This window comes from Larimichthys crocea, chromosome XIII (genome assembly GCF_000972845.2).
Source record: "Larimichthys crocea isolate SSNF chromosome XIII, L_crocea_2.0, whole genome shotgun sequence".
Lineage (NCBI taxonomy): Eukaryota > Metazoa > Chordata > Actinopteri > Sciaenidae > Larimichthys > Larimichthys crocea.
Window position 1 is genome coordinate 19497971 of NC_040023.1, and position 22417 is coordinate 19520387.

The 22417-nt window shown below is 40.0% G+C and overlaps 1 protein-coding gene across 4 annotated transcripts in view; it reads left to right on the forward strand.

The window, feature by feature from the left end:
- Positions 1–16349, forward strand: part of ptprub (protein tyrosine phosphatase receptor type Ub) — a 147130-nt gene extending 130781 nt beyond the window's left edge. For all 4 annotated transcript variants that reach the window (XM_027287026.1, XM_027287027.1, XM_027287028.1 and 1 more), the window contains 10 exons: positions 916–1013; positions 3683–3799; positions 4654–4808; positions 5636–5771; positions 6468–6617; positions 8340–8654; positions 11455–11580; positions 13483–13640; positions 15117–15252; positions 15348–16349. In XM_027287026.1, the coding sequence (XP_027142827.1) occupies positions 916–1013; positions 3683–3799; positions 4654–4808; positions 5636–5771; positions 6468–6617; positions 8340–8654; positions 11455–11580; positions 13483–13640; positions 15117–15252; positions 15348–15410 (1454 nt within the window). In that variant the 3' untranslated portion in view covers positions 15411–16349. The remainder of the gene's footprint in view (positions 1–915; positions 1014–3682; positions 3800–4653; positions 4809–5635; positions 5772–6467; positions 6618–8339; positions 8655–11454; positions 11581–13482; positions 13641–15116; positions 15253–15347) is intronic.
- The last annotated feature ends 6068 nt before the right edge of the window (positions 16350–22417 follow it).

The following is a 22417-nucleotide window of genomic DNA, read 5'->3' on the forward strand; positions in this document are numbered from 1 at the left end:
CCAGCAAGGCTGTAGTGTTTATGTGTATGTGTATGTGTATGTGTGCATGCAGGGCGGTGAATACCTTTTTGTGGGAGTGTAATAAATTGAAGATGATCCAGCCACTGAGCCTATTCATGTACAGTCCCTTGTCAAAACCATCTCTCTGGCAAATCCAACGCTGATCGTGTGACTACCACTCTGTGAAAGGCTGCGCTGGTGATGTCACTGAATTAATCATTAGAAGAGGTGAATAATTAAGCACACTGATTATAACATGTCAATCTCTGTGACATGTGCAGCAGTGTGTGCATTGTTGGAAAAAGAACATTTAGTTCACTCTCTGTTGCTCAACTACAAAGTCACTGTCTGACGGACAGTCGGACTTATAAAGCATGCGTGTGTGTGCGAGTGTGTTTCCCTGCGCTGCTTCAAAAACCCCTGAGGAGTGTCAGTTTCTAGGGAGCTCCCATCACAAAGTCACTCAAGGTCTGCTCATCTGCTTATCTTGAACCAGCACTACCCCTCCCTATCCCCCCTGTTAGAGAAGTGACAGAAAGATGAAACTTGCAAGAAAGAAAAAAACATGTCAGCAGTGTTTTTGTCTCTCTGAGCATTTCTTTCCTACGTGATCCTGTTTTTTTTTTTTTTTTAAACATCTCCTCCTCAGATGACAATGAGTGACTGATGGTCCTCTGGGCTTTCATAATCGGCTTCTACTGTTGTTTTGTCACTCATCAAGCCTTCCCTTCTGCTTGAAATTCCCAATAACTATATTGACGGCACAATCTTGAGAGATCAGTACCTGGCTGTCTGAGAAAGGACACTTAGGTCACAATAATATGAGATTTCACAGCAGCAAGACTTCTCTTATTGATAGGACAGGCTTTGATACACCCGTCTTATTTTCTGTTATTTCTTCCTGCCTCCCACTAGGACCCAAGCAGGAGACTCTGTATGATTTTTGGAGGATGGTGTGGCAGGAAAATTGTTTCAGCATCGTGATGATCACTAAGCTGGTTGAGGTTGGCAGGGTAAGTGATCCGCATTCTCCCTTTCTTCCCCCGTTGTCACCACCCAAGTGCTCTGAAACATCCTGCATTCACCATAAGGGAACATTTTGGTGTCTATATGAAAGGCTTTTATGTGTTTGATAAGTATAGATCCCACAGGACCTTGCTGAGTTACAAACAGCAGACTAAAAGCTGTTCTTTTTGTCGAAGCTGTCCTTCATTTATGTGAAACCACAAATCACAAGCTGCTTTTGCCCGACTGTTAAAGAAAGAAAGACATTTCGGCACAATTGCTTAGCCGTTTTTTTGTGTTTTTTTTTTTGTTAGGTTGAAAGTTAGATGAGAAGATTGACACCACTCTAACATCTGTTCACTAACTATAAAGCTGAACAGGTAGCTTAGTGCAAAGACTGAAAACTGCTAGCTCAAACGTACAGTAAGAACAACACCCTTTTTAAACAGATTAAACAAATGAGATCAGTGAGCTTCAGAGGTGCTGCTAAGTGTATTTTGTAACCTTTGATCAGATCCTGGTTAACTGCCTTTTCTTTAAGTGAAGTTAAGGTAACTCTCATCTAATTCTTGGCAAAAAAACAACTAAGCATATTTCCTAAAATGTAGAACTATTGCTTTAACTTTCTGCACATTATTTTAGTGGCAACTGAATGTCAGAAGGTATCAAAACTTTACTTTAAGCAGGTCTACACAAAGCTCCTGTGCACTATGCATTTTAAAGGATTGTTACATGGATTATCTATCATTTGTCTGTTTTGACAAACATGAAATTGCGATAGTGGATTATAGAAATTTACATCATGACTGTAGAGTCCATAAAATCTGGTATGAAATACCTGCGACGCATAAAAATGTCTTCTGAGCCACGTCTCTATGGCTTCTGTCCTTGTGTATACACTGCATGACTACACAAATTTAATGCATATTCTGTAGCACTGATATTTTCCACCTCAGATAAATACCCACAGTGTTTGAATTCTGCTCCAAGCACCCCATCCTTTTCAGCCTAGGCAAGAGAAATGTATTACCTCAGTAGATGGTTAAAATGACACCATTTTTCTAGCAGTAGCCCTACATCCAATTTGGTTTTCCTTCCTAACAATTCTGGGAACAGTCAACAAATGAGGACTGGTCTGTGTGGCTGAATCCAAATAACACCTCCATTAAATAAAAAAAATTGCCTCTTTTGTGGCTGGTGTTGGTGAAAAAGATTGCTGCCTTCCTGTTCATTATGCTTCTCACCATTATGTGATTATTGTGCTTTTCTTTGCCCTCTTAGATGAAAATATCTGTCAAAGAACAGGTTTTTTTTTTGTTCTCCACAGCATCGGAAGTGTACTTTTTCAATTTATCACATTTCTGGGATTTCAGTATTTCTCTGTTCTAGTGAAACTAACAAATGAAGTATATTATAATCACTTAATCATGAAATATAAGGAAACAGGTAATATTTAAAAAAAATGCTGGCAAATTAATTGTTAGAATTAATCATATGATATAGATTATTTATATATGTATTATAATATCAGTTAGTTGTTCATAGTGGATTATAAGCGTTTATAATGCTTTATGACTACACTCTTAGAAACACATAATGCTTTCTGATGCACTATATCAACATGAAACAATACAAGATAATTTATGACACTGCATGGACTATTGTAGCATACTATGAGTTCTTACTACAGCTGATCATTGAAGTGTCTGTATAGGTGAGTATAAATATTTATAATCAGTCCCACGAGGCAACCTCGAGTTCAAGAACATCCATTAGACACTTCTGTATCACATCTATGTTTTATCAGGAAGCATTTCGCGTGTTTATGTGTTTAGTCAGAAAGCATTATGAATGCATTATAATTCATCATGAATGCCGCACTACACACTATAGATGTGGTCTTCATAGAAAGTGTTGCCACCATACATCTTACTATGCATTTGCTCTGACTTTAATGCATAGAATTTCTTCTATGCGACTTCCCTAGAAATCCAAAATTGGCCCAAGTAAGAGTGTGAAGTGACACTTAAATTCATCCAATAAACCTAAACTTAAACCTGTAATTTGTTATGCACATTCACAAGATGACAGAGCATCTAGTGACATTTGTTTAACAGTCTTTGTCCTTGTAGCTAGTGTTTTACCTAACCTGACATTGTAATGACCCAAAACACTCCAACAGCATTGTTTAATAGTAGAGAATAGTAATGCAGCACATTTTGTGGAACTAATTCATCTGATTTGGTGTTTTCCCTTTGGTATATATACAGACGTTTATAAGGTATCTTTTCCAAACAGAGGGGGAGATTTCAAGAAATTGGGCATTGGGAAATTGAGCGAGATGGGCCCTAAAGCCTGAGAGGTTTAAAATAATAAATAAATAAACTAGTCCAATGGGTTGTATTATCTAAAAAGTACATTTCTTTTTAGAAAAATAGGAACTTTTGTCAAAGAATAGATTTTAAGGTCAACTGTATTGACCTGTTTTTAGTTAGACTTATCTTTAATATCAGGAGATTTGAGTATACTGCGTTTTGAAAAAGTAGTGAATTTTATGGAGATGGAGATTCAACCTTCACAACACTGTATCAAACAGATTAATTCATGGTACACCTACTGCAGTCTGGCAGGTGCATTTTCATGAGGTTAACTCTGTTGCTTGACTTTCTTTAAACAGGTGAAGTGCTGTAAATACTGGCCTGACGACAGTGAGATGTACGGTGACATCAAAATCACTCTGCTTAAAACAGAGACGCTGGCTGAATACACAGTTCGCACCTTTGCCTTGGAGAGGGTAAGTTTATTAGATTTTGCATACCTTCTTCTGCATTTGTTAATACTTGGTGTTATGTTCTTGAAATTAGAAGTAGAACATTAATTGTGGGGATTAGATACTTGACAGGATTTACTGCTGATGGGTTTGAGGGCCACATGTTAAATTGAGAGGAATTAACACCAGTAGCTATGTGAATGCCCCTGCCGTCTTCCAAGCGAAGCTGTTACACCGTTGTAACCCTGATGGCCTCCATCCTGTCAATCTCCTGGGGGATCTCTCATTGGAAGGGCTCAGAGCAATGCTGCGGTGACAGTGGCACAAACACTGCATTATCATCACACTGTCACATTCGCTCTCCATGGGCACACGCTGCTGCTTATTCAAATCGGCATGAATTTAGGAGCTAGTGACAGCTTGTTTTTCATAGCTCTTTTCCTTTCTTTTTTTTTGGATTTCTGTCTTCAACAAATCTTTGCTTTGCGTCGCTTTACTTTGTCATCTCTGTACAGAGAGAGAGAGATTGCTGTGTGACTGCAGCAGCCTCCCAGTAGAGAGGAGAAGCCTCCCAGCCCTCCCTGAGCTCTGAGAGCCTCAGTAATTCCTTTCCGCGTGTCTGTCACACTGCAGCTGCTACTAGCATGTGATACCCAGAGGCCTAACTGTCCTAGAAGACCTAACACCCCACGTAAATAATGTCCTGGTTGTCCTCACACTGAACCATAAAATCTGTCACATCTATCACGGTGGAGGAATGTCTCTAAATGGATGGGAGCACGTCTTGGATGAAAAAGGGCCTGTAGGCTACTGTAATTAGGATGCAAGCCATATAAATGTAGTGTTTTACATGTAATGCTAATGTGCACCTTTGACAGAGAGGATACTCAACCAAGCATGAGGTGCGTCAGTTCCACTTCACATCCTGGCCTGAGCACGGGGTGCCCTATCACGCTACTGGACTGTTGGCCTTTATAAGAAGAGTGAAAGCCTCTACACCTCCTGATGCTGGCCCTGTGGTGGTCCACTGCAGGTAACGAGGCGCTCAGCAACTGCTGTAACCTGTAGTGTTGTAAAAACCAAACCAACTGTAGATTGTATTATGAATATAACAAACAATAGACAGATAATATTCTATTTTGGGAGACCCAGGACTACTATGATGTACAAATGGTCATGTGATCAAAAGAGGCGGCAGTTTTGTCAGACTACTTTAGTTTTTTTACTGTTTTTTTTATTTTATTTTTTTTACTTTAAATATGCTAATGTTACATTATCTAANTATGTTTGAAATGCATTATTTATTTCTGTGACTCTCGGGTATTCTTGAGTTAATCATTTTTAAGACAATGGTTAGAAGAGAAACAAACCAGATGCTTGCAAGATTTTTGAAAACCATGTGTAATGATCCATTTGTGTTTTGCCATCACAGAATTTTCTGAAGTTTCTCTTGATGCTGGCCTTGCAAAGCTTCTATTACCTCGAAATTGACAATGCATGTTGCCGCATGTTGGTTAAAGAAGGCACAGACAAAACATAGTGCAGTAAAACAATTTTTTGCAATAATTTCTTCAAAAATGTAACACCCAGCTTATAAGATAATGTTTCATACTTTTAACAATGGTGATAAGCACAGTGTAGCCTAACTTGCTTATTCGCCCGTTATTGTTAATGCTAGCTGGTTGAATGACCCTTGCCTTGTAGTGGTCCTTCAACACTCTCCCATTCTCTTTGAAGTCAGGCAGTGCTGAGCAGACAGACTAGATCCTGAATATTTTCAGCAGCAACTCAAACATCTGATGATTTAATGCTTCGTGACTGTACATGATTCCTCATTAAAAGATGTTCTTTGTGTGGCAGCGTGGGAGCAGGCCGCACTGGCTGCTACATTGTGCTGGATGTCATGTTGGACATGGCCGAGTGTGAAGGCGTGGTGGATATCTACAACTGTGTCAAAACCCTCTGCTCTCGACGCATCAACATGATCCAGACAGAGGTCAGGTCAACTGCACCGCCAGGAAAACCACTTCATATTCAAACTAAATCACATATCAGAAATTTGTCTTGCACATATTGAGGAGGTTACATTACTGGTCACAATATGTTCACCTCTCTCCACTGGATATCTTCAGGAGGAGAGGTTTTTAAACATTTGTTTTTCCCTCCTGTTGTTTGGAAATTCAAAGAGTGAACAGAGTGTATTATCTCACCACTCTGGGACTTATGTAAAGGTCATTGCAATAGTTTTAGAGAAAAGACACATTGTTTCTCAGTGTGCTATGTAGGCACGTGCTATTCTTTAGATGTGAAGATGATTTGCATATTCAACCCTTATTATGTAAATCTGACATTGACTTGGCTGTTTATTACATTTGTAGTTATTTGCAGGGGTGCTTTAATTAAATGCACACCACATGTGTTTGTTTACTTTGAAATATTTATTCTCCCACAGCTTTGATACACCAGCATTATAGCACATATTTAATTCAGAGCAGAGAAAGGTTATGAAAAATCTCTGCCTTTTAGTTGTTGATTATTTATTCACAGTTACATATGTTTTTAACCTGCTTCAGTCACCATCTGTCTCCTTGTAATGTCTGTTTAGCAGTTTGCACCCAAACTGTTCTATCTGAAACTTACTTGACTACATACACAGGTCCACACTTTATCATGTTACCTGTTGTCCTTTCAGGAGCAGTATATCTTCATCCATGACGCCATTCTGGAGGCCTGTCTGTGCGGAGAGACGGCCATCTTGGTGAATGAGTTTGCGGTCACTTACAAAGAGATGCTGCGAGTGGATTCCCAGAGCAATTCCTCTCAACTACGGGAGGAGTTTCAGGTCAGTCATTTGCTGAACGGCAGCATCACGACCTCAATCACTTTCAAAGCACTTCATTTTGTTAAAATATGCAGCTATTAAAACCTGGAACATTCAAACACATATTGTGAATTACTCAGCCCACACACTGTCATTTGCATAATTTCCTGAATATTATCAACACAATTATTTAATTTTACCTTAATGGAACCAACTTTCACTTCTTCTGCTACAGGTACTTTTAATATATACACATGAATATATACCAATACGCCTCCTACTACATGCATTGTAGTGCTACTACTAATACTACTACAGTGTCACTTATAATAGCACAACTCAAGAGCACATATCTCTTTTTGCATTTGCCTACACTACTACTACCACCATTAATAATAATAACACAGCTGTAATATTATTGGATGTTGAGGTTTTAATGCTGATGTTTGCATAGGAAAGTGATAGGGGTGACAGACACAAATATACAATTTCAAGAGTATCACATTTGCATATGTGTTTGCATTCTGTTATGTGCTGCACATTTTTTCAGTTGGGTTCAAGCAGCCTGTTTGGTTTTTAGACAGTTACACAAACAATACAGCATGACTACATCTCCTCTGTTGTGGAAATTATGTACTTCATCGTGTCTGTACTTCAGACATCAACAAACAGAGAGGCCAGAAAGGAACAGAATAATGGATGTACTTATGTGCGTGCGTGTGTGAGTGTGTGTGTGTGTGTGTGTGTGTGTGTGTGTGTGTGTGTGTGTGTGTATGTATGCACATGTCATATAATGTATGTACTGTGTGTGTGTGTGTGTGTGTGTAGAGGATGATGTTGGTTTCCTTTCATTTTTGTTCTGTGTGACCGCCTGGTTTGTAGGATTCCTCAGAACGTTTTATTAGATGTTGATTAGGAGAGCCAGCTGTGTTCCTGCATGCTTTACCTGCCTCATCCTCCTCCCTCTACTGCAGCAACTGTGAGCAATGATTCCAGGTTTAGCATTTCAAAGTTAGACTAGAAAAAGCTCATGCTACATCTTTAATTTTATACTGTTTTATCCTTATAGTCTATATAGGAATTATGATAGATGTATTGCTTGGACTTAGGGGAATTGTACTGTAGGTGGTGCAGCACTCTGATTACAAGTTCTTTATAAAGGAAAATGTTACACTCGCTTTGATCTTGTAAACTTATCCATCTGACATTGTTGTTAAAAGCTTCTTCACCACACGATGAGCTCTGTTTGCCTTTTACTCTGTCATCCTGCAGACGGCAAACAGCCAACCGGTAGTACTGAGATCAGCAAGTCACAGATCTATTATTGATGCACTGTATTAATGATCCAAATATTTTTTCATGTTGTTTAATGTATTTACGGCTAAATGAACAGAGAGTTCATCGAATAAAATTGGTATGCAATACCTTCTTTTGAGTTTTAATTTAAACTTCATTACATTCCATTGTATTATGCAGTTGGCCTAATTTATTATTTCAAATCAGTTTGTCAACGTGATGTTCAGCATATTAAAGATTCTTTCAATTAACATCATTAAATACTTGGCATGCTCTGCCCCCCCTTTTCTTCCTCTTCCTCCTCCTCCTCCTCCATAACATCATATCATTGACTCCTCCGCTGTATCTCACCACCCCTCATGTCTTTCCATATTTTACATGCTCTCTTCAATTTCTTTCCATCCTCCCCACACTCTCATCTCATATCTTTAACATTTCCATTTGTAGACGCTCAACTCAGTGACTCCCCATCTGGATGTGGAAGAGTGCAGCATTGCTCTGTTGCCCAGAAACCGAGAGAAGAACCGCAGCATGGATGTTCTGCCGCCTGATCGCGCTCTGGCCTTCCTGGTTACGACAGAAGGGGAGAGCAACAATTACATTAACGCTGCTCTCGCTGACAGTTTCCACCGACAGGCTGCTTTCATTGTGACCCCTCACCCTCTGCCGGGCACCACGGCGGACTTTTGGAGGCTGGTGTTCGACTATGGCTGCACGGCAGTGGTCATGCTCAACCAACTCAACCAGTCAAACTCTGCATGGGTAAGGTCAAAGTGTTATGTACTGTTTTATTGCCATTGATTTGTTGACGCTATAAGAAAAAAAAGTTTTTACTTTCAGTCTTGAGGTTATCTGAACTTAACTTGAGACTTTCTGACATACGTTGCCTTCACTGTTTCTGTATCTGACTGCTTGGGATTAGTTCCTTGATGCCATTTTGTTGGGCTTTGATCTCTGACCTCACCGATCTTACGGCACCACTAGATAACACCCGCCCCAGTTTTTCCTTCCCCTCCTCAAGTTACATCTCTGGAGAATAGGCTTGCATTACCCTCCAGCCACATCTTAAGGTTCTTTTTGTTGGCGTCCCACTTTTTCTCATGAGCATATGTCTTTCTCTTTCTGCTGCAATATTTCCTGTTAGAATAACAGCTATAAATATGAATGGAAACATAACACAGGATTCAAGTTCAAAATTCTGTTTAAAATTAAAACAACTAAAAGAATACGTCTTTTAAACTGGATATTTTAAAGTAGTTAAAGCCTTTGCTATCCTAAGCCTCATGGCAAATATCCATGTAGATGGAGCTCTAAGGGCAGTGCTTGAGCTAGTGAATAAGGGCTCAAGGGCTCTACAAACAGGTACCATACTGAAGAAGGCTTTTAAAAGCAGCAATAGATCCCAAAGTCTATTCTAGTACAGTAATAGAAGTAAAATCATATCTTATTTTTTTGTCAGGTTCTGGCAGTTAACTGCTGAGCAAATTGAGCTATCCTGAAGTTTTTATGATTAACACAGATGAATGGCTCATTACAATAATCAGGTGTGAATGAAATTAAAGCATATAAAATAGTCAGTGAGTGTCATTAAAAGAAAGGAATGATTTAATTCACAAGATATTTCTCAGGTGGGAGAAACAGAACTTAACAAGCCTACAGTAGTATTTTGGTACTCGGATTAAGGCTCTGATAAAATGTAACACCCAGGGTTTAGCAGAAGGAACAACATTCTCTGTTTGAGAGCCAAAAGCTGGCACAACTTGACTATGGACGTGTTCAGCCAATAATTAAGATCTCCGTTTTGTTAGAGTTAAGCTGAGGAATTTGGCAGACATCCAGTCCTTAATGGCAGATAAACAGTTGGGCAGAGTTGACAATGCTGCTGAATAATTCAACAAAACTGGAACAGGTATAATTTCATATACTTGGCATGACAATGGAAAGAAATAAGAAATGTTATGCTGTCTAATAATGTAGCCTAAGGGCAATATGGAAAATAGAGAATAAAACTGGTCCCAGAATAGATCCTTGTGGTACACCATACACTGCCTGCGAGAAGGGAAGATCATCAGAAAATGTGTGGTAGTCAAACAAAATGAAACAAGGACAGTCCCGGAGATACCTTAACTTCTGAATATTTTAATCCATCCTGTCAAGTGAGAGCAGCATGGAGCATTAGGTAACATCAGCTTTTATCAACATATCATTTACAGCTCTTAATGGCAATTTAAAATATGAATTCATAATCTCATATTACCTTGTATTTACATCAGTATAATTAATATGTGTATAAATAATTAGTGAATCACCAAAACACTAGGCTTATACAGAGTCTAGATTTTTTAAGGCAAAAAAGCAAGATTTACAAGCTCTGCAGTCAAACTTTAAATATTAACCTTGTGAAACATGTGTTACATTGTATCACAACCTTGGAAAGAAGGTGATTCCTCTAAATTATGAATCTTTTTTGCAAGGGCTACCTTAGATTGTTGTAAAATCTGCCCTTTTTTCCATTTTATCTCTTTTGGTGCTCCTTTGGTGAAGATATAACTAAGTAGTAGCAGTGGCACTGGTTCTAAAAGTCCATAATTTAGTCTACTAAGATGCTATAAAAAAGGGAATTTTGTTTTGAATAGTGTGTGGCCAAACTGTGTTTGACAAAGAACAGAGCTGGCCAAAGACTTGATCCATGCAATATATATATATAATGCTAATTCTTTATTTGATAAGATACAAATCACCAATTGAAAAGAAAAATGTTATTTTAGACAAATTCAGTGTTACACAGTATTATTTTATCCTGAAAACCAATATCGTTGTGTCTGGCTTAATGCACCTCTTGCATCAATGTTCACTGCTGAATATTGTTTTTCACAGCGATTAATTTAGCATCCTACTAAAAGATATTTGTCAACATCAGTAAAATCAGTAAACCAGTGTGACCTTTAAGAGGCTTGACAGGTTTTGTAACTGTGGGACAAGTCATCCACCCCCCTTCAAATGTTTTTCATCCCATTTCTTTCAGTGCAATGTAGTTTCTGTTGAGTTATCGCCACTTTAAGTTGTTCGTTGCAAGATCTTGTTATGAACTCTGTTATAGAGTTCATTTGTGGCACTGGAGTCTCCCTCTTCTTGCAATCTCTCAAAGCACATTACATTTCTCCTGCCTCATGCTTTTCTCCTCTTATTAACACCAGTGCGGCAGCGTAACGCCTCCACGTCTATGTAGGCACAAACTAACATCACTTTTGTCATTGTTGTTACAGTATTTGTGCGTCTGTGTGTCTCTTCAACTGTATTGTGTTCTTTTATTCATGCGTGCAGATCCCCCACTGCACACACACACATCCACACAGACTTGCCTAATTTGATCATTTAAACTTTGTAAAGTTCACTTTTCTGTGATAATCCAAAGTGAGAGTAAAGGCATTTTTTTAGCCACAACTACTAAAGAATTAATAAATACAAAATACTATATGTGCCACATTTTATCACTGATACTCCCCTATCTTCACTCCCTCACTGCCTCTATCTCTTTCTCCCATCTCCCCTCTACCTGTAGCCGTGTGTGCAGTACTGGCCAGAGCCTGGTTTACAGCAGTACGGGCCCATGGAAGTGGAGTTTCTGTCCATGTCAGCAGATGAGGATGTCATTACGCGTCTGTTTCGGGTCAAGAACGTAACGAGGGTGAGTCATTGCGCTTCCAAAAAAAAGCCTGCACAGGACATGTTGTTCCACTCACTGGTATTTCACAAATGATAACTTGAAGCTCATTAGAAATGCATTAGCTGTGGACCTCACTGGTAATTCAGATGTGACATTTTACTACAGTACATTTAAAGCTGCCAGCGATAATATGCATCTAAAAACCAGACACAGATCCCTTAAGTCAAGGTGCTACACACTCGGCTGTAAAAATACTGCGTACCTCAGACCTTCCGATGGTGATCTGAGTTTCTATACAACTTCTTGTATGTGTGCAAACTCAAAGGCTGAAACCTTCACTTGATGCTGGATTTTGGCAAAGCAGCATGTATATTGCTTTCTTATTGTAAACTCAGCGACATTTCTCTAGTGTATGCCACGTGGGTCAGAGGAGATTGTAAAATAAATACTCTCTAAAATAAATACACTCTTTGTACAGAGCTCAAGGGGATATCAGTAAAAAACATATTCATAGGTTTTATCATGCATATTACAAACCTATTGTTTAAATATTCAGCAGTCCATAAAATTGAACCAGAGCCAACAGTGTTTCCATAAGATGTTCCCATGAGTACCAGACATATTATAAGAACTTTCTATGGAAAACATTTAAGAGCAGCCCATTGACATTCATGCAATAAAGGTCAGTCTCTCTCTTTTTCACTTTCTTCTTGTCATTACCTAGATAGGCGTCTTCCCACTATTAGGTGCCTGTTGGCATACTAAAGAGGGTCCCCTCTTTTTCATCACCATAATGCGCACCACATTTTCAGCTGCAGAATACTCTTTTCAGGTTACAAAGCAGACTCTCTTTTAAATCATGCGTGAACCATGTCACACATTAAAAAAAGTATCTGGCATGTGGAGAATTACCGACACCTCAATAACACTTTCTGTCATGGTAGAGGAAGCACAGGGGATGTGCGTTAAGTCTTTTCTCAACTTTCTTTCCCTCCAGATTTGTGCATATGTATGAATCAGTCATTTTGACTTCATACACTTCATTGTGTTGATGTGTGTATGCAGGTATGGTTAAAGCCCTGGAATTTGCATAAGCACATGCATGCATTCGGCTCAGGATCGCTGTCAACCAATTATTTAAGAAATCTGTATGCAAGACGTTTCCCCTCTGCCATTAGAGGCAGCGCGACAGGCAGTGCCCAGAACTTCCTTTCTTGATTGGCATCCTCACCTCCCCCATAGGTTGCCCTTGTCATTCGTCTCTCTACCTATGGCTCCTTTTTTCTACACGGTGCGAACCACTGTCAAGTAGAGAGCAACTTAACCCAGCATGAGAGAAATCAAAGCACACAGAAATAACACACACCTTTCTCTCTCTGTGGCCCTCTTTCAGTGAATTAGTGTGTATGTTTCCTGCATGTGACAATGATATACAAGGGTAGGGAGTAAAAGTCAAAGGAAGTGCATTGTAAGCATATGTATGTGTGAGTATCAGGGTAGCACAAAAAAAGTACATTGTGTAAATCCCACCACCGCTGAGGCAATTCCTCCATGCATCGTTGGTGTCTTTGCCAGCCCAATTTGCATGACTTACAGTTCTCCACTGGTCCTTAAGTATTAGGTGAGATTCTACAGCACAAGGTTATGAACACACAGGGACCTCTCTCACACACAGCTCGGGTCCCAGTTACACCTGCAAACCCATATATCTCAAAGTCAGTCTGCTGAGTGAGCACAGCTGAGAGTGCCAGCACGGAGCCTGGGGAGTACTCAAACACGGGTGTTAACTGGCACACACCGAATACTGAAACAACCAGAGAAAAATGTAATACAACACAGACACGTGTGAGCACATGTATGCACACCCACACAGTACACTACGCTTGGATTTCATGTGTTTAATGTTTTCTGTTACATCTAAAGCTCCAAGAGGGCCAGCTGGTGGTGTGTCAGTTCCAGTTCCTGCGCTGGTCGGCGTATCGAGATGTTCCCGACTCCAAGAAGGCTTTCCTCAACCTGCTGGCTCAAGTACACAAGTGGCAGAGGGAATGTGGAGAAGGACGCACTGTTGTCCACTGCCTGTGAGTAATCAGTTAGCAACATGCAGCGTTTACTGTAAATTAATAGAAAAGGAGACAAGGCAGAAACACTTTCAGTCTCTCTTTTTGAAAAGGTCTTAGATAGTGAATTAGTGCTGTTGGAGAGTGACATTTAAACAAAAAGCTTATTCATAGGGGAGGGAGGGTGTATCATAAAAACTGTCTGTTAAAACGTGGTAAATCAGGACCACATTTGTCTGAGAGTAATCTCTTGTGGTGTTTTGTGTGGTTCGGTGCAATGAGATGCAGTGCAAAGTATTCATTCCATGGTAGTATTTTATGTAGAAAATCAAATTGCGGTGTAATGTGCTGTGCTGTGTTATAGTGCAGTGTGTGGTGTATACGCTCCTCTGTTGTCCTAAGCCCCCGGAGCGCACGCCCGCTGATGAATATGAATGGGTCCGTCCATCTCATTTCCAACCCATCACACGTTCATCCCTACCGCCCCCATCCAAAAGCACATCACTCAGCGCTGTCACACAGTGTTACCCACGACAACCAGGAAAGAAGATTATGGAGATCAAATCAATTATGGCTTAATACAGAATGCGACGGTTCTCACTACAGTAAATCCAGGACTGCCAAAGCACTGACGACGATTGATTACCTTAATATTGCTTGTATACGCTGTGGAGGCTTTCGCATCTACCTTCCCTGCATTTGTCTCAAGAGAGAGGAAGTGGATTGTCCTCCACTAGTTTATTGATATTGCCTTTCATTTATGATGACCGGGACAATATTTCCGAAGAAATGCCACACTGTGCTGTTATTTCCCAATTTTTTCTTCCTTACAGCCTTTCTCATGTCTATTTTTGTATCAAGATATGTGTGTGCTATGTGAAGTGTATCAAATGCTTGTTTTTCATGAGGTAGCATGAAGACAAAAACAGGGTGATAAGATTACATATATTCTGCCCTGCTCATGCGATATTATTGGCTTCCAGAACCCTTTTTAAAAATATTAGGAGGCTTATTCCCTCTGGAAATGGAGATACATTTGTATATATTGAAATTTAATGGTCGAAACTTAAAACTGCATCTAATGGAGGTCAAAAGAGGGCAAGCTTATTATTATGGCATATTCCAAACACAAGTGTCCAAACTGCAAATTAAAATACATTTAATAAACAAGAAGAGCCTACAGTCATGCAGGCAGGCAGCCCTGTGAGGCCCAGGCCAAGTATTGCTTTAAGCTAACTTTTAATATCAGCCTGCATATTCTTACAAATCACCCTGAGGGGAACATGAATGAAAATCGATACAATAGTTGTCGAGACATTTTTATTAAAAAACAAAAATGTCAACTCATTGTGGCCCTAGAGGAATTGTCAGATATCGCCAAGGTCTGTCAGATTCATCCTCTACGGGTCATAAATGTACAAAAACATTATGACAGTCACTGTAAATATTTGTTGAGATATAAATGTTGTTTACAAAATCACATGGTCTCCTCTGCAGTAACGGTGGTGGTCGCAGTGGGACCTTCTGTGCCTGCAACATTCTTCTTGAGATGATCCAGTACCAGAACATGGTGGACATCTTCTATGCTGTCAAAACTCTACGCAACTGCAAGCCCAACATGGTAGAGTCCCTGGTAAGAAATAAAGCTGTGTTCTGAAGTAGGAAGAATATTTCTGTAATTATTCTCCTGTCCACTTTTTAATTGAACAATATTGTATTTTTCCCCAGGACCAGTATCGATTCTGCTATGACCTTGTCCTGGAGTACTTGGACTGCTTTGATGGTAGATAGCAACTAAATGTTTACCACAGCGGCGGTATCGAGTGCGCTGGAGATTCGATTTTAAGGCCGCCCAGTGACCCCTCTACTTTAATGTTTGGACCTGTGGACTTGGCACTGAAAGGACTGCAACGGAAGACGAAGGGAAAAAAAACATGGTCATGGTTCTAACTTTTAACCTTTAATGTACAGCTGTGATTTCCTCCTTGTTGGTGATGTTTATCTCTTTTGATATTTTTTGTGCTTTTCTTGGTCCTCTTTGCCTCTGGACTAAAGCTCTTTTGTGCTAAGGGTTTCTGTAGCCGCAAAACAATATTCTGAGCTACAAAATGGACCTGTCTATTCTGAAGAAAGGTCACCTTGGTTGTGTTTCATTGTTTCATTCAAACAGCAAGGGGGTTGGATGAGATACCAGAGTTACAGCAGAGTTATCTAAACGTGGAAGCATTTTCTTCTCTCTTAAGAGCTACATACAACAGCAGTCCACTGTGGTTGTGGCATGACTTATCTACCATACCATACACTGCCTTATTCTCTGATGATAGGACCGATTTATTCAAAACACTGAGTAAATCTAAAGGGTTGTCATACTGGTGTACAAACAGCAACAAGAGATTTTAAGAGACCTAAAGTATTTGGATAGACCAGCCCAGTGCTCAACAGTATTGATGCAGAAACTGTACAGTAGTGCAATGTGTTGTATTTTGCCATAATGTGTGTGCTGGATTACCATGTGTGCTATAGGTAGGCGTTTCCAGGGACCACAGCACTGGGCCTGGTGCCACCATGGGAGATTCCTGTCTCATTACTGTCACAGTGCCAATCCCATTGACTGACTTGAATCCTTTCTTTACTTTGTTCTACTGCTTCATCTTGATATATGCCTACAAACATACAGTATGTACTGCTAATGCTCTTGCTCCAAAGTGATTGTTTGTGTTTTATACCTAGCGGGGAAGGAAAAAAGGGAGCAGGAGAAACTGTTAGAAATGTACTGACATGCCATAGTGGTGGTGTGCAAAGTGATGTTTCATTAATGCTGTGGTGTCTAAACCAGTGCTGCGTTACAGGTTTGAGTCTGTAAACTCCTTTTACTCCTTTGTTGTCTAAGGCATTTGGTTGTACTGTAAACTGTCGAAGCAAGCTAAACCAGTTTGAATTTTATCAAAACCGTTTCAGGTAGAGGGTTCATTTCGACAATTTTGACATGAATATTAGTTGTTGTTCCTGGTGGTGTAAAATAAATAAATATATATGAATAAAAAGGGGCATTAACCTTGTGCAGAGAGAAAAAAATACTACTTTGCGTCACCACTCAGCACTCAACAGTTTGATGTTTTCACATCCTGTGGTCATTTTTAGTATCTTAAGATAAAAACTGTATTTCAAACAGAAGGAATAGTGAGAAACAGTTGCCCACAGACCCTGCTGTTATGCTAACATTGACTCGATGGACAAACTTAATCCATTGTTTCTCATCTACTGCCCAAATGCCTGCAGACCACTGGAACTGTTAATGCCTGATTGACTGAAAAACATTCAACATTCAGGCAGGTTGGCATGTGTGTTGCATATAATTGATCCGAGTCAGCTTTGAAACATTCACTGAAAAAGACCCCAAGACACAAACAGGAAGCAATTCCTTTTATTATTTTTTTTCTTTTGTTCCCGAAGCAAGAAAATTCTATCCTGCGCTCCATTATTACCTTTTAAAATATGTTATGCTCCACCACATCTCCTGAAATTCCTTTAAGTGCAGGTTTTCAAGGAGGGCTGGAAAGGTATCACTTCAGGACCTGCCCTAATGAACAAGGAGGGACACCTTGAAGCCCGCAGAAATTAAGAAATGGCAGCTAGAGGAGCTGCTAGTTTGCAGCTCACAGTAGGTGGAGCACTAGAATACATGAGGAATCTTAACAGTGCACCAACATCAGCAGGCTCCCACAGGTTCACTGGTAGAGCAGCTTGTTTTTAATGAGGATGAAGTAATGGGGTAGCTACAGTGAAGTCAGTGATTTGACACAGGATCACTGAAGGAAGTGCCTGGACACTTTTTCCTGAAGGTGGAAGGAATGTGTACATACAGATGTATATTATGTTCTGTGAATACTATGTGAATAATATACTATATGTTTGCCGAGAGTAAAGACGTACAGTAAGTAACCACTACATAATCACGAAGGTGAATGTGCTGTATATGACCATTTTGTGAGTTTATTGCCAGAACTTTTAACAACCGAATATGAACCGAGTCTCCCAGAGAGCTCGTTCCAGCGCTCTGAGTAAAAACAGGTCTGTCAAAGCATGTATGAATCCATTGTCTGCTTCACATTTCATTTCAAAATATCCCGATCTTAATTTCTTTAAACCACTGTGTTTTCTAGCAGCCACGACTGTGTGAGTGCATTGTACTTTTACCATTCCAAAGCTTTTTATTGCGACTGCTCTCTGCGTGGTGGTGACTGTCCCCTCAGAGTACAGTTGATTTCACTTGTGTGTCTCTGTGTGAACCAATGGTACATGACTACTGTGTTTTTGACCATTGTATTTGTGGGGGCAAGGTGTGTATTTAATGAGAGAGAAGGCAGAGACGACAGATGTATTTTGGGGTTAGGAAAGGATTTGTTCTGAAGATTAACAGCGATCAACAATAAAAGAACAAGGGGAAAAAAAAAAGATGTCTTGTTGTTAACTGGATGTTCTGTCAAAAATGCATACGCAGCTAGAGAGTCTGTGTGGTTTTATAATTGGTTTGTCAGCAGAAGCAGAGAACTGACAGCTGGACACGGACTTCCTGTCTATAAGCCTCTGACCCTCCTGTGGTTTCTCATACGGATATGTTCTTTTAGCAGTTCCCTTCGTCTTGAACCACATCGACCATTTGATCTCCCACCTTATTTCATTCCCTTTTCACGCAGCCCCCCACCCCACCCCTCCAAAACCACTTTCAGTCTCCTCTTCTTACCTTCCCTATCCTCAACTTTTCCCTCATTTCCATTACCCCCCCAATCCTCCTCCAACTCTTCTGCTTTGCAGCTCTGCCTGGAGTAAGGTGACTCCAGACCACAGACTTCCTCTCTCTCTCCTACGGCTATGTTGAATAATGCAGCAGTCCTGCAAATGGATCCAGTGTTTAGCAGAGGGACAAGCCAGATTAATTAGAGGACAAGACCCCCTACTGTTGGATAGAGGACAGTGTAAGCCATATGGGTTGGCCTTTAAATTGTTTGGAGATTGATAAGGCTTAAAAACACACTTTTAGATATGGTAAAAGAAGTGTGATGATAAATGCAAGTGTTCTTTAGATGAGATTTTTCATTTGTCGTTTCAGTGAGAAGGTGCAAGAACGCATTATAGATTCAACATGACATAGATAAGGAGCTTTTTATGAAGGCAGGTCATTTACACCACCCTGTTTAATATCTTCAAGATTCTCCATTTACTTTTTCACCTGCAAAAAGCTATTACGACATGAAATCCTTAGCGGCAAGCTCCATCATCCTTTGCTTCTTATATTTGACCAGTGGTTTAAATTAGCAGGTAATTGGAATCTTATCATTTAATTCTGGTGGTATAATGACTGCCATGTGCAACGTAACTTATCACCAGGCCAAGATCCAACTGGGTTTTGTCTTTTCTCTCTGGGCCTCCTGTCTCATATGCCTCCGCTGACAGGCACGATGGATGTTGGCCTATCCACATTCTCCCTGGTGAGTCTCGCACAAGATACACTCTCGTGTATTTTCTCTAAAACGGCAGTCATGTCCGACAGCTAGCGGCGTCAGCTGATGTAAGGAGGAGAAAGGAGAGTGAGGTATAGCTGACAACAGCTCTGAAACAATGTCCCTATAACCTTTTTCTCTGAGCATTTAGCACTTATATTTAGATAATTAGTTATAACATTGCTTTTAAACACCTCACACAACCAACCAACCATCCTTAACTTGAACCATTTCACCTTTTTATCCATTAAATATAAGTCAGTTGAACAAATTATCCATTACTTTTGGCTAATTAGTTCAATTATCCTCCCTTATCTAACCCTTTAAAACCATTTATCCACTATGTTTAGCTACTTAATCGACTTATCTGCTAGCTTGCTAACTAGATTTCATGCACTTGTAATGAGTTTAAGTCTTTTATCTTAGTTAGGTTGGAGTAAGGTGTGTATTAGCATGGTTATTTTCTCCCTAAACACAAACTAAAGTGTTTGGATACATTTTTAAATCATGATTTCTTTTAATCTTTTTCAAATTAGTTCAGTTACACCACAATTTTCTTCAATCTAGCCCCCGAACATCTGCAGACTGCAGCCCCTGAGACACGAATACACCAAGATGGGAATCACGGCTCTGAAAAATGTGCTCACTTGTTGCCAAATAACTCCGGAGACATGATACACGCTGCAAAGCTTAGCATTGGCAGAATGTTGTGCTTCAAAGCACGCTGGTGTATCTTACTAAATGTTAAATGTTTCTTCTTTCATGCCAAATGCTTTGCTAATAGATGCAGATAAAATCCAATATTCTCTGGGAGAATATTGTCACAAAAGCTTTTGTGGATGACCTTGCCTAGGCTTCAGTCAATAAGTAGAAAGAGAAGATGCATATATCCTTTAGCATTGCGTGGAAATAGTGTTAGATGCTTTTAGAAAAGAGGAGAAATATCTGGATCAATGTATTATATGATTTCCTAGAAGCAACACGGACTTGTAAACAGACTGTTATTCTCAGAGGACAATTTCTTGTCTGTCTGTGTATTCTTCCTATATGATGGACACAGTGAAATGTGAACACCTTCACACACATACACACACATAAAGTTGTCTTTCCATCCTGGTGGTACTCAACTTCTGCTGGACAGGGCAGCAGACAAGACAGGTGGCTCCAGCTTTATGTTCAGCAGAGCGAGCACAGAGTGGAGCTTGCCAGATGGCTCTGTCCACCATGTTTTCTCACCGGCTCCACAGTCGGCCTGACTGGAGCCCTTATCTCAGCAATGCTCTCAGTTCAGTGAAAGTCATGGTTCACATGGACGAGGGGAAGAGAGACTGCTCCTGATGGTTCCAGCCCAAATCACTCAGGCGAACAAGAAGCCAGAGACAGATAACCAGAATCAGAGGACACATGAGTGACTCAACCATCCCTTTCCTCTTTATCACACTTACCTTTCGCTGTTACAAAACCCTGCAGTAGTCTGCGTCCACCACAGACACCAGCCACCTTTATCTTACAGTGCTTTGACCTGTATCAGTTTGTGGCCTTGAATTCGACTGTTGAATTAAGCCAGTGGAGGGGAGCAACATTGGCATGAAACGGCCACCATAAAATAAAATAGTCCAAAGGGGAGCTGTGAAATCCAAGCAAAGCCAAGAATAAAGTTTGGGAAGTTATAGCACTGAAATATTAAGGTTTTACAAAGAAATCTGTCTCTGCCACCCCTCTCTCGATAACAATACAATCTCAGGTGAAGCAGAGGCTGATGTTATTTTGTTCCAAGGATAATCTCTCATTGTTAGTACACATATAGAGATGTTGAACCTTGAGGGTTCTAGGGAGAAGCTTGTAAATGATCTCAGGTCAACATGAGCCATTTCTAGGTTGTGGCAATAAAGCATCTCCAAGCTGCCATAAATTTGAGAGATGGGCTTATCAAAAGGTCAGCCCTGTGAGGGACTGGCTTAGCAACTGGATTTATCCTTCGGTTTATTTAGAGCATAAAAATGGGGCCACAAGCGACGACTAACATCAATCATGCTTCATTGTGATCCTTGACAAACTTCAACAAGAACAGAAGTATTTTCATTTCCTTTAAGGGTAGTGAGCAAACACTGGGAATATAGTGTGGTCAATCAAATGTAACATTTCCCTTTATTGCTTTAAAAATAATAAACTTGTCAAAATTAATCGTGCACACAGCAGCTACTGCACATAGATCAATAAGTGTCTATAGAAGTAGCACTGTTAAGAGTTGATTTCTGTCTTTGTATTTGTACCAACTGATAACACACGTTTATTCACAGACCATTAATTTAAAGACATTACTGCTGCTGTCAACTTTCAAAATTTCCCATCTTCTCTTCACAATGTCCATTTTTGTCCATGATTGCTTTCCAGGTTCTTTCTCTCTGAGTTTCAGTTTACCCTTGTCTTTTCCCCTCATTCACCTCTCTTTTGTCCCTCCTGCCACCCATCTTTATCTCCTTTCTTCTCTTCGTCTATTTTCCAATTTCTCCTCCAGCACTTGTTGAAATAGATGCAGCCACGAGAGAACTGTTGTGCAAGTGAAAGAACTGCATTAACCTCGGGGAGAACAACAGCTGTCCTCTACTCCCTCATCTCTCTTCTACACCAGACACCCCCGAGTGCAGGATGCTGTAACCCCAGTCCTCCACCTGACATCCCAGGAGCCCTGCGTCCTCCGGTTCATGCAGCCCTATAGCTTCAACCTATCTTCCTTCTGCCATGGTTGAGTAATGTTACGCTAGTTGAGAAAACAGTTCTCTGCATCCTCGATGAAAATGTGTCTCACAACACTACTCCTTCTCAACACTTTGTCTTTCACACCTATGTGGTGTCATTTACGATGTCCTCATTTCATTTAGGACCGTCCGTAGAGAATAGCCACACTCCTTCCTGCAATCACTCTCGTTTTTTTTATTGAGGACATTATTGTATTTGCATAGTACTTGGGGATGGGTGGAAGCTACTCCCGAAGATGGCAAGTAAACACTGAACAAAAACATATAACTCTACAACAATTCTGTTTATGTTGTTCACCAAAGATGGGTCCAAAAAGGACTGAATCAAAGCCTGCAGGAAATTAATTTAATGATAAGAGGTTAATTAGATTAGTGCTTTTAAACCCTTTCATTTACAGGTTATGAAAGCATCTTCTAATACAATACATGAAAAATAAAAAAAATCCTATTCATGGTGTTTCTCTGCTATATCTTTTGACCTCAATTTATTTTATCATTTATTTACCAAGTATTCATTTAATGGCTTGTATTACTAAAA